At 36.2% G+C, this 13,094-nt stretch overlaps 1 protein-coding gene across 3 annotated transcripts in view; it reads left to right on the top strand.

Annotated features, from left to right (window-relative positions):
* NTRK3 (neurotrophic receptor tyrosine kinase 3) overlaps positions 1-13,094 on the top strand; it is a 3,522,805-nt gene that overhangs the window by 1,455,855 nt on the left and 2,053,856 nt on the right. For all 3 annotated transcript variants that reach the window (XM_044078359.1, XM_044078358.1, XM_044078360.1), the window contains exon 10: positions 5,413-5,436. In XM_044078359.1, the coding sequence (XP_043934294.1) occupies positions 5,413-5,436 (24 nt within the window). The remainder of the gene's footprint in view (positions 1-5,412; positions 5,437-13,094) is intronic.

Consider the following 13,094-nt stretch of genomic DNA (forward strand, 5'->3'; position numbering starts at 1 on the left):
AACCAAACTCTATCATCCAGTCAATGATTTTGCTAACTATAGTCTTCCATTTGATAAAGAATGGGTTTCTAACTTTGTAAATGTGTAAAACAAAGGCAGACTGAATATATTTGGTCAATGAAAAAAATATAGAAGACAGGCCTGAACACATTTGTAAATAGTAAAAATGGCAGGTTTTCTCCAAGAAAATACCTTTTGTAATTATTATTTGCTTGTGAGTTGGAAGGAGGTTATACTTTTACTACAGTAAACAAGTCTGATCTTCATTTGTATAAATTCAAAAACACAATGGAGCTGATCAAAATGTAAAGACTCAATGTCTTAATTAATATTTATAATTAATACTACTAAAACTTCTACTACTAATAATTGATTAATTAGTAATTTGATGGAGTTGTCTTGTTGTCCTTAGAAGTACTGCAACTATTTCTTTATAACACAGCAGTCACTGTTCTGTGATATTACTCATTATTAGTTCTTAATTTTTATGTTTTCTTAAGAGTGGTGAAAAATTGCGATGTGAATATGTCCACTAGACTGCATTGACTTGTCCATTTTTCTGCAGCTAAAATCAGAGTGAGGGTAGTTTCCTGGTTATATGACCTGTTCCTTCACCAACCAGAAGTCTGTTCTACAGTAATGACATCTCCTTTGAAATATGCTTTCACAGTAACTTTTAGGATAGTGACATTGTGACACCACATCAGCCCTGGCTCTGGAACATTCAGCAAGGGTTCCAACTTCTAACTCTCATTTGAGATGCGCGCCATCAGATATTCAGTTCTTCTCTCTGTCCCTTCTCATGAAGCCTCTAATAATCAAAGCTCTATCACAAACAGTGAAAGGATGCCTTCTTTCTGCCCTAGCCAAGTACAATAAAGTATTAATTTGACTTTGTGTAGAAATAAATGTGAGACTTTTTAGGAATGCACTTCTTACATTTAGTGAAAGAGTTTATAAAATGTTTACATGAAAGCCAGGTATCTTAAATTGAGTGTATAAGAATTTGCTGCTTTTGCTAGTTTTGAGACAATTGTGATACTTGATGATATTTCTATAGAACCCCAAAACCCCAAAATAGAAAAGAAAAACATTCTGTGCCATAACAAAGTATGTGGTGGGGTGTAAATTACTGCCGCAGCAGATGACCCATGACCCCAAGGAACCAAGTTACATGCTGCAGTACATACAGACATAATAGAACCCCAGTACTGTAAGACCACATTCTTTTGATAGTTCCTTGCACTTGTCTCATAATTTTGTTCTGTCCTCAACGAACCGCTGATATTATTGTTATTATTATTTTTTTTGCGGAATGATAGTGGATTACATTCATTAAATAATAGCAATAGTAGTTACAGACCTCTTTGATTAAAATATGTTGACTGTTATTTTTCATTCTCTCAACTATCCAAGTTAAAATAGTTCAAATATTCAGAAATTGTCTGTGATTTGGGGGATTTAAGCATTTGTCCCTGACTTTGGAGATAACCAATGGAGAGTTGTGCTAAGTGCTCTGGCTTGCTTTGTTTGGGAGATTATGTTGCTACCTTTATAAACATAATTATATTGTCTCTGTATCTCAGGCATCAGAACTCCTTAAAGAATTGTCATTATAAAAATTAATAAGGTTAATTACTGTATACCAGTTAAGTAATTTTAAACTAAAAGGTATCCAGCAAATATATTTTTTATTTATTTGAATTTATTAACTGGAAAAGTGGACTGGTCCAAGGAGCCTTTACAACTCTGATCAAAGGCAAGCCAACAGCTGTGAGCAGCACTCTGAGCAAAATAATACAAAATAATACAAAATAATAATAATAATACAAAATAATACAACTCCGAATAAAAAAAAATCAGTATAAATTGCAAGAAAAATTGAGAAAATAGTAACCAATAACAGTGCTGAACACAGACTGCAATTCACTAGGATATAGTGAGAAAATAATTAATATGTTACTCAGATTTAGATGCAAAATGAAATTAGTATGCCAGCAAAGACAGTAATCAAAATGAATATGTGTGTAAGGATATTTTAATCTGACTTAAAATGGTATGTCTGTATGTGAAGATTATTTGTAACTTACGGCAGGATGACTACCTTCTATTAAGGAATAAGAACCACAGCTGTGAGGGTAAGGAGACTCACTAGTAAACCTTCCAGGATCTTATATCACAATACAACATATGCAATAAAATGTACCTAAAGGCACATAATGTAGCTAATGAGATAATCAAATGCCAGATTCTATGTCATAGAATAGAGTGAGATAGTAAGTACTTTTATGATTGTGTATGTGCTTCATTTTTATCCTGTTACGATGGCACACCGGAGAATGTTCTCCTCTTCTGTCTCACACTCTTTCATGCAGAAGAACTGGAGTGTCATACATTTCCCAAACTTTTTCCCTACATTTTATTATTTTTTTAAATTCTGTCATCTTCTGCAGATTGAAAATTAATTTGAAACAATTTAAATAATGAAAAAAACATGTTTTATATATATATATATATATATATATATATATATATATATATATATATATATATATATATATGAAGTAGATATTCTTATTGCATGCTTTTATACTTTAATGTATAAGGATTTGTGGAGTGGGTTAAAAGACTTTTCTTTCATAGCTTGTTATTACCCACACATGCACAGCAGAAAGAAATAGATATTCCCTACCTGAAAACTGAGTCCCAGAAATGCAAGCACTGAAACTATCAGCATTTAAGTAACCCAAGTAACAGCCAACTTTAAAAGTTACTGTTACACAACTAATCCTCCTATACCCCCAGTGTGGGTGGCTACATCCCAACTTCCCTGTTTTTTTTTTTGTATACTAACACAAAGGCCTCTGTACCTCAAATAGGAAGAAATAATCTGCAACACAGAACTTTAGTTAGTATGTCCCAACTTCCCTGCTTCTTATATATATTAACCCCAAGGCTATTGTACCTAATACAGGAGGAAATAATCTGTGATACATCATTTCAGAACTAATATGTATTTCTCTTCAATTTTACTTAAATTCTCACAGTTCTAAAGATCGCAATTATGGTCCTCATAGGTTCAGAGGTCCAGGGGCAAGAATTAGGAAAGCTGCCCCTGCAGGCCATTTTATGCCTAGCCAGTTTCCCTTTTCGCCCTAAAAATAAACTATCCCATTTAGTTATAGATTGCCCTTACCCATCCCATGGTTAATAATTATATATTATCCCTAATGAGAATGACTGAGATCATACCATGAATAATTTGAGGAGACCCATAGCTCTGTCCATTAGTAATACAGGAAGCAGTCTTCGGGTAAATTTTCTGTTTTCCATCCATATATCTAAGTTATGTTTGAATACAGACAAGGATGAACTTTATTTTATGTGGAGAGGAAGTCTGTTCCACGGTAGTGTTATCCTCTGTAGGATGTATCAGTCCTTCCAAACCATTCTGTTGATGTTACAGATGATTAGATCCCTAGACAGAGTACTTTTGATGCTATTTGACTTGTTGATGTGCAGTAAATCCATCTGTACTGGGTCAGAGGATGCCTTGTATGACTGACACAGGTCACTTCTTAGCAGTCTGTATGACAGCGAGTATAGTGACAGAGCTTTGAGTCGATACATGTAGGACATGTTGTTTTGGACTTGTATCCTTTTACTAACGTATCCTCAAATAGAAAACATGAACCCAACTGAGATCAAAACAAGTTCAATACCTAAGAATCTTCTGTCATAGTTAAGTAATATAAAAATAAACTTACTGCATTGTAACTAAATGCCAACTGAAGATTCTTGCAGTATTTGTTTTCAAAATCAGCCAAGAACTCCAATAGAGAAAATAAAAAATTTAAAAGCTATATTATTAGCCTTATACATTATTCAGTATGCACAAATTTTGAAATATATATATATATATATATATATATATATATATATATATATATGCTTCCAGATTTGTTCTTAATGCGTTGCTAAACATTGTTGTTGAATGTGGGAAGTTATTTCCATTACAACATGAAACATTCCTTTGGAAAACAAATGTTGAAGAGATACTGACCACAGTTGTGGGTCATGGGTCACTTCATCACTTTCCCTTTTATTTGGTTTAACTTATTCATTGAAAGTGATCCTAGTTCTTTTTTAGAAGAATTATTTTGTCAGCTATGTGGTATTCAGGGCTGCATTATACATTACTCTAATGGGTAAACATTTATGGAGATAGTTTCAGTCTGAGTCACTGGACTTGCTCCAGGCTGGTGGACCTTGCCTAAGTTGTGACCAGGTATTTTTGTCACAGTCCTTACTACTGGATAACTGCAGTTATTTGGAAGTCACAAGGTTTGAAAAGATGCAGTAATCACAGTACAAATTTGACATTTGTTGAATAATAAGGAGCAAGTTAATAAAATGCACATTCTTCCTCAGAGAGCAGATTTAATGCTTTTATCTTGTAAAACATTCAGTATTTAAAATACCCCCTATTTTCCTATACACAGATGTTTCTTAAACACTGCTGGTGTTTCTCCCACCTTGACTATATAACTGTAGGTAACTGAATTATGTCCAACCTGGGAATGCTGGTTCTCCTTAGTTTTTAGTTTTGTTAAGTTTTCAAAGTGCACACAACTTAGGCATTAGTAATGCAAAGATAATCTTGTTTAACCCAGAACACATACTGTTTTTTTTAGAGAAAGAGAGAGGGAAGGATTGCATGAATTATGAAAAATGGATTGCATGGTGATTACATTGTCTTTTTTTTCTGACATCTCACCTCCTAAATGTTAGTAGGCAATTGTAAATGTTTCATGTCATCATATATGCCAGGCCAGTCAAGACTGTCAGCATAATATACAAATATCACTTCATTTTATTTTATGTGCATGCTGTCTCTCTTCTGTCCTTCTTGGATTTTTTTTATAGACAAAATAAGTTAATGCCCAAATAATGATGACAGATGTAGTGGGCCAATAATGGGCAAATCTATGGTCCTGTGTTTTGTAATCTGATTTTCTACATAGAAAAAAAACATGTTCTTAGTATTTGTTTGGTACTAGTGTGATACAAAAGCTTACAAAATGTCATCTTTTGAATGCTATTTAATGCTTACTGACTGATACACTGAAGCAGACATCAGTGGAGAGTATTACTAAGTGAAAAGTAATCTATTACAGATTTAATGAGCTGATTAAGGGATAAGTGCTTTCATGAGCAACATTAAGGACATCGTCACTTTGCCATGTTTCTTAAAATGTAGCCTAAATTGCATTGGGTATATTTAGCTGTTGAAACCTCAGTAAATGTATTGATTTATTTATTTTTTTTTATTTCTGTTACTACAGCCTTTTAGTTTAGTAACATATTCTTCTTGGTGATTCAGACCAATTTATGATGTATATTTTTTTTCAGATCCAGAACCACCTTATGTTACAGGTAAGAACAACTTCTATGCTTGTTGAATTTTGCCATTCTAGGCTGAATAGGTATTTTACTTATGTTAGCAAGAGGACCAAATCAGGTTACATTAGCACTTGTTGTTAACCGGCAACAGAACAAGCTTATGATTAGCTTGCTTCTTCAAAGGTCAGTTATATCTTCTTTTGAGGAAACCTAACAGCAATAGGTAAGAAATATACCACCTCAATAGCTTCTATAAGGTTGTAGTGGTGTGCATTCATTGCATTGTAACAAAATTAAGAAAGCAGTATATGTACTGAGCATGATTATAAATTCATTGATTCTTAGATGCTCCAAGGCCACTGACCACCATGACTATACCTTAGCTCATGCAGCACCACATTTTCCGGGTCTATATTATAACCTCGAAGGTTTAATATTTCGACTGCATAAAGATCGCACTTTATGCATCGAAGTCTTAAACCATTGAATGGTTATAAAAAAAAAAACTAAAACAAAAAAAAATTTAAACTAAAGTGTTTACGCAAGGAAGTGCCCCTGCACCCTCCCACTACTTAGATATACCAACCCTGAGATCGACAACATTGAAGTAAACAGAAATCGCCCCATATGGAGATTTCCATTTAAACGTTCGATGTTGTGCGCTTTCGGTAATCTCGTGTCGACAATATCGTGTTCGATATTATCAGACTTCGAGATTCTGATATAGACCCCATTTTCCAGGATGGACAGAGCAGTCACTCTTGGGGTAAAGTTGTAGATACTCATCCAGTCATTCAATTTTTTTTAAAAGAAGATACTGAGGTGCGGTAGCGTTGTCGCCTTACAATTAGACGTTGCCCGTTGGATTCTCAGTTAGAACGTCTTCTGTGTGGCAACATGCATGAATGGGCATTCCTTCATTGAAGGTTGTGCATTAGGCCCGGCAAGCCAGCACGTAAAAATCTACTGCCAATCATTAGTGGACTGGAGTTCCGCTGTGGTGACCCCTAACTGGGAAAAGCCGAAAGAAAGACTGAGTAGCACTTAACAAGCAAGGAAAGTTTATTCATGACAGATGGGGATGATGAGTTATAAATCTGTCTCTCCACTGAGTTTTATTTATTTTTTAGTGAAGATTTATATATATGGCTTTAATACTGGAAGAAATATTGGACTTGTGGAGAAACAGGTGGTCTAGGATAGTTGCGTAAGTAACAGCATTTTAAGTGAGACAGAGGTGTACTCTCAAAAGTCTATAAGGCTCCCAGCCTTCCTTGGTAGCTGAGGAACATTAAGCATGCACATTTTTTGCTTTGGAACCTTTGGCGGTGTTCTAATTGTTTAATGGGTTTATTGATGTATAGCCCAAAGATGTCATAGTACTGGAGAATTGGCCTCAATGCTGAGGTTAAGGGAGTGATTAAATCTTTAGACCTTGATGGTAGTCCTTTGGCAATTAGTTGGGATAAATAAAAAGATTTTCTCACAATAGTAGTTACACAATGGTCAGAAGAAATGGAACAACTAGGTCACTTGCTACATTTTTGTTTTGTATAAGCATGCTGTCTAGATAGTATGATGATATATGAAGCACATATATAAAAACAAGAAAAGTCAATGCCAAAAACAATTTTGTAACCGACTTCAATTTATTTGCAGTTCTTCTAGCTGAACCTAAGTGAGGGCTTTAATCGCTGATTGGGATTTCATTAGCGAACAATTTCTCAGTAGTACATTTGTCTTTAATCGTGACTGTTTCTAGCAATAGTTTAACAATTTCCATTAGTTCCATCATCTTTAGGTTTGATCTAACCAAGGTTACCTGTAAGAAATGTACTTGATTTGATTGTTAACTTTTCTTACTGATTAAAATATTCTACATGCTCAGAAGAGGTCTCAGATGAGGATCTATAACTCTCTATAATTTGATTATTAATTTTATTGAGTGCAACTAAAATTTCTACCAGATCTAGACTTCAGTCTTACAAATTCTGATGAGAGATACTGGGATTTCACTTAAATTCAGATACTCCTCCCACAGTTGCTGGCAGATCTGAATGCATTTTAGACACTGTATGCTAGAATGCAAGGAATTCTACCACAATGATGGAATGGATTCTGGTACTTATGCAAATATTGGTGTTCTGGAGGTTAAAGAAGGGCTTAAGTTCAGATATTTTCTTGTTTAGGCATTTAGCATTGCTACATTCATCCTATTTAGATTTTAATTTGCTATGTTGTAATGTCTAGCAGGTAAATTCTGCTTAAAAAAGGATTGTGGTGATAGTAAAAGTGTTATCCAGTACACAAAAACAAGTGGGAAACATGTAAGCTATCCCTGATAAAGGGGGTGGTGCAGATTCACAACAGATCACACTAGAATGATACCAGCTTGCTAGCCAGTTATTGAAGGAATTATTTTATCCTTGAATTTAGGAGTGATTTTTGGTGAGGACAGAATGACGTTTAGTGTCTGGCCTTGCTGTTTTCTAAAACACGAGCATAGAGCTGAGTGGTATCTCTCTTCAGCTCCCTCAAGGTTGAAGATGTAAGACCATAACTAAAGGTTCATAGATTCTTACCAAGCTTATGACCAAAGGAAATCATCAAAAAGCTTGACCATAGACCAGTGTGGGACAATATGTACAATATATAGTATTACTATATATGATATTGTACTGTGATTCACAGTGTTAAGAAGTTCAGTTGCTTTTAATGGAATTCAAGTCATACTATGTTTTATTGTGAATGTGACAAAAATCACTATACAGATCATACTTCCTGTTTATGATTTTTTTTTTCTCTCCTATAGTATCTTGCAAGGCAAGCGAGTTTTCTGATATTCTTTGATCTGTATGTTATGGATGGCACTTTTAATATCACAGCTGGCCTGTGATTTTATTATAGTTTTGTCAGGGGGCTACTAACAATATACCTTTGTATTCACAAAACTGTAACCATGAATACAAGGTATTTGTTGATACCCTTATTCTTATAGATTATATTATGTTATCCTGCAGGCCAGACTCGTAATAGGTGACAGTCAAATAGCAGAGCGGATATTAACCTTACTAGGGAAAGAGAATTGTTTCAGGGCAATGTTTGTGTTTTTTTAGGGAATAGAATACAATAATACATTCAAGCTTCTGGCACTTAAACAGTAATCTTGCCAGAACATATTATAGCTGACCATGATTATAAGCAGTAGAGCACTTGGGAGAAAAAAGGTTAGGAGGCAGGAGTGAGTCATGCCTTTTTACTTTTGCATATGAATAGGAGAAAAGGTAGCTGTAGAAGCACCATGGATCAACATATTCATTAGAGTGTCTATTTATAGTTGCATCCAAGTCTTTGATTCATTGTATGCTATTAATCAGCAATGCTGTTACCGTTGCATACAACATTCAGAATCCAGCATTCACACTGATTTTTTAACCCTAAATTGCTGAGGCATTTTGTCAGGAATTGAGCTTTTCTGACTCACTGTCTTTGATGCAGTGTGTGTGCTAGCAACAAGAAATGCATTTAACCTGCCAGTTGTTTTAAGTTCCTGGAGAATGACCTTTAACTTCACAGGCCTTCAGAATTTGTATTGGGCAAGGCATCACTTTGGAAAAGATAAGAAGCTGTGTACTTTTAGCATGTGTTGATAAAGGACATTTTTACCTTAAACATAACATTTCCATTTTCCAAAGAATATTTTTTTCTTCCTGCTAAATGACCCCTAATTTGCAGATACAAAAAAATTGTTGTTAACTTTGCGTCATTTCTGTCATGTTTAATTGACTTTTTGCAAAAAAAAAAAAAAAAAACGTACAGCTGAATGGAATATTACTATGCTTTTTGGGGGAATTTTTCTCTTTGACTCTTATAGAATTTTAGCCATAATGTTTAAGGATTTTCCTGAGAAAAAAAGCAAAAATTGCAATTTGTCTGTAATTCTGACAAAGCCTACGTTTAGCACCTCAAGTATGAGCAGTTACAGACCCTGTCCCACCAGCCCATTAATCAAACCCTCTGTCACAATTCACACCCTAATCCTGACTGATACTCATAACATTTTTGCTATAGCTTTACACACACACACACACACACACACACACACGCACACACACACACACACACACACACACACACACACGCACACACACAGGACTTGTTTAGATTCAGGAACTCTTGAGATAACCAGGTTTCTTAAGGCATAGTATGAAATACAGATATACTCTTAACAGCCTGTAAGACATTAAATAGAGAGAGAAAACTTCTAGCCTCTCTCTCGGTAGTCCAGGAACTTTAGACATACAATGTTTTTGGTCAGGAACATTTGTGCCCTATCTAAATTTTTGATTGTGTGGCTTATAATCTAGTAAAACATATTGCCAAAACAGCACATGTTTATTGTGTTGGTTGGCATTTATAATATTGGAACTTAGTTATTGCAGATGTTGTTTTTGGGTAACTTGAGTTACAAAAGAGGGAACAGTTTTTTTTTACACCTTTTCCCTTTTATCTCAGTTTGTGTGACTTCAAAGTTAGTGTATATGGAGATATAAGTTGAGGGGCTAGGTTGTCACAATAAACCACAGGAAGGCTTGCCTTTCTTCAGAAGCAGTATCTAGGAGATAGTTCTGTAATGATGTTCTTGGTGTGCAGATAATGTTATTATTAGATTTAGTTGATTGTATTTGCATCTTGTCTGAGCATGGTGTAACTAATCATATCAAATCCACTTATCAAACAAAGTGAAATAAACAAATGCATTCTGAACTCTACTTATTTGTATATTGACTGACTGATTGATTCTATTTGTTGATTGAGTAGGTAGGCTGGTCCAGGGACCCTTTTCAGCCATGTCTCAGATTCTGTTTGTTGATTGAGTAGGTAGGCTGGTCCAGGGACCCTTTTCAGCTGTAACTCAGTAGCAGAAACACATGAAACTACAAAAATGATATAATTTTCAACACAAATATACATAACTAGTTTAATTTTACAGTATTACACAGCAAATTACAGTGTGCAGCATTACAACACAAGTCACATAGCATAAAATGATGTATGTTGAAATGCAATGCTCAATGTACAGACTTGTTTTGGCATGGCTTCTCCTGATTTGTCAGTAGGGTACCATTCTAGGAACAGAGAACAGACTTTAAATAATTAAAGAAGAACTGATAGCTGGAGGGTAACAGTTGTACTAAGTGAGTTGGATGAAAATGAAAATAGCGGAGTAGAGGAAAAAAGAGAAGTGAAAAAGCCAACAGATATTGCCAAAATACTGGCCGACAGATTCATTGCCAACATTACTCCTCTCTCCCCCCACCAAAGGACCAATCATAATGCCAGTAGATTGCCAATCACCCAGTATTACTGCTGCACAAGTTAAAACAACACTGTCCAAGGCCAAGAATACAGCTTCTATGGGACCTGGCAAAATCCCTGGCTGTGTTCTACATGAACTACAGAGTGAACTGGTACCTCACCTGTGTGCCCTGTTCAATCACAGCCTTTGTTCCTACCAAATGGTGCACTGTTACAGTCATCCCACTCCACAAAGGAGGAGCGACTATGGACCTTGGGAGCTATCTCCCCATTAGCCTGACAAGTCTGATATACAAAGCTATGGAACACATCATCATGGACCTAATAAACAAAGATATAGGGAATCTCCAAACTCTGGATCCCGCATTTGGTTTTATGCCTGCTCAACCTGGTCGACTTCTTTGAGTCAGTCAGCAACTGTGGATGAAGGCATGGTAGTTCATACAGCCTACCTTTATCTGGCCAAGGCCTTTAATACCATTCCCCACTCAGGAATCATAGAAAAACTCACTAAACTAGGCATCAACCCCTATATCACTAGGTGGGTTGCAAACTGGCTCACAGATAGAATCCACACTGTGAAAGTAGCTGACTCCAAGTCAGACTGTCGACCAGTCATGAGTGGAGTCCCACAGGGTTCGGTCCTGGGTCCTCTGCTGTTTGGTATCTACTTCTCTGAAGTCCAGGCCAACACGAAGGGACTCTGACTGGCAAAGTTCACAGCCAAATGCAAGTCAGGAGCCATAATTAACTCCCCAAGTGATGTTGACATCCTACAGAAAGGCCTCACTGAGACCAATGACTGGTGTCAGAACCACGGCCTTAAACTCAATGCCAAAAAATGTGTCATCACCCCCTTTGGGAAAAAAACCCAGTCCCCGTGAATTTCCACATCGATGGTCGTTCAATGAACACAGAAGGCATCATAAGAGATCTGGGAACACAGGTTGACATCAACCTCTCTTTTGATAACCACATTGCCACTGTGGTCAGAAAGTTCTTCTATGTGGCACATCTCATTACTAAAGGTTTTGCATCCAGGAAGAAAGAGGTCATTGTCTCCCTCTACTCTTCCCTCATTAGGCCAGTCATCAAGTGCAATGCCCCATTTGGCATGTAGCTCACTAGACACCTACAACACCTGGAGAAGCCACAAAAATACCTCACAAAGAAGATCTCAGGTCTTAAACACTTGTTCTGTATGGACAGACTCAAAAAACTCCAACTATTCTCTATCTCATAGCGTCTACTTTGAGGCAATCTCTGCTTGACTTACAAAGCCATGTCTGACCCAGCTTTGTTAGAAATGCTACATCTAAAGAAATCCCAATCCCTCCGCATTACATGCTCCAGAGACCTCAACCTCATTACCACAATCAAGAGAACAAGCTAGAGGGACAGGTTCATAACCCAGAGACTGCCTATGTTATGGAACAGACTTCCCATACATGTCAAGCAGAGTGCCTCACTGGCCTTCTTCAAGAGAAATCTTGATGAGTGGATGGGAAATAGAAAATTCACCCTTGAGATCACTCCAGTGGCTTTACTTGACAGAGGCTTGGGAACTACGGTTGGGTGGCACGATGCCATGGTAATCCTATGGGCTAGGCATGTAAAGGCTCCAGGGCCATTAGTCTAGTACACACCTATGAACGTATGGGTACAGTCACTTTTATCTGTACATCTGCATAATTTCATTCCTACATTAGGACACAGGCAAATTAGACAAGTCGCTAGTTAGTGTTTCTTTAATGCATACTCTATTACAACATATTACTTTTATGAAACAATAGGAGAATGCATTAGATTAAATACATCATCACAAAGGCATTCAACTAATTTAATACCCACACAAGGATAGAAATGAGCTGTTTACAATGTATAATGTAAGGTCTAACTTAATCCTAAGAGCCAGGTTATCAAATGCATGTGTGTGTGTGTGTGTGTGTGTGTGTGTGTGTGTGTGTGTGTGTGTGTGTGTGTGTGTGTGTGTGTGTGTGTGTGTGTGTGTGTGTGTGTGTGTGTGTGTGTTTGTGTGTGTATGTCTGTATAAAATCACTGATAAAACGATAGAGAAAATTTCATGATCTTTAACTTTGAGAGGTTAAAAAAATTCTTGGTGTCATTTTATACCTTTCTTAGCTGCAGTTAATATTATCCAAGGCAATTAATATTGACAGTGATGAATACATGGTAGATTCAAGGAAGTATGACTTATCACCAGCGACTCACGTCTAGTATTTCAACAGTATTTAGCCATCAGAAGGATGCGTTATGCTGTGTTTTTATATTTTTGTTCTTCTCTAACACATACCTTATTGTCCACCACACATATTGGAAATTCTGTTTTAAGCCAAAATATTTTTTTTTCT

This window comes from Protopterus annectens, chromosome 7.part0 (genome assembly GCF_019279795.1).
Source record: "Protopterus annectens isolate FY-2018-M chromosome 7.part0, PAN1.0, whole genome shotgun sequence".
Lineage (NCBI taxonomy): Eukaryota > Metazoa > Chordata > Ceratodontiformes > Protopteridae > Protopterus > Protopterus annectens.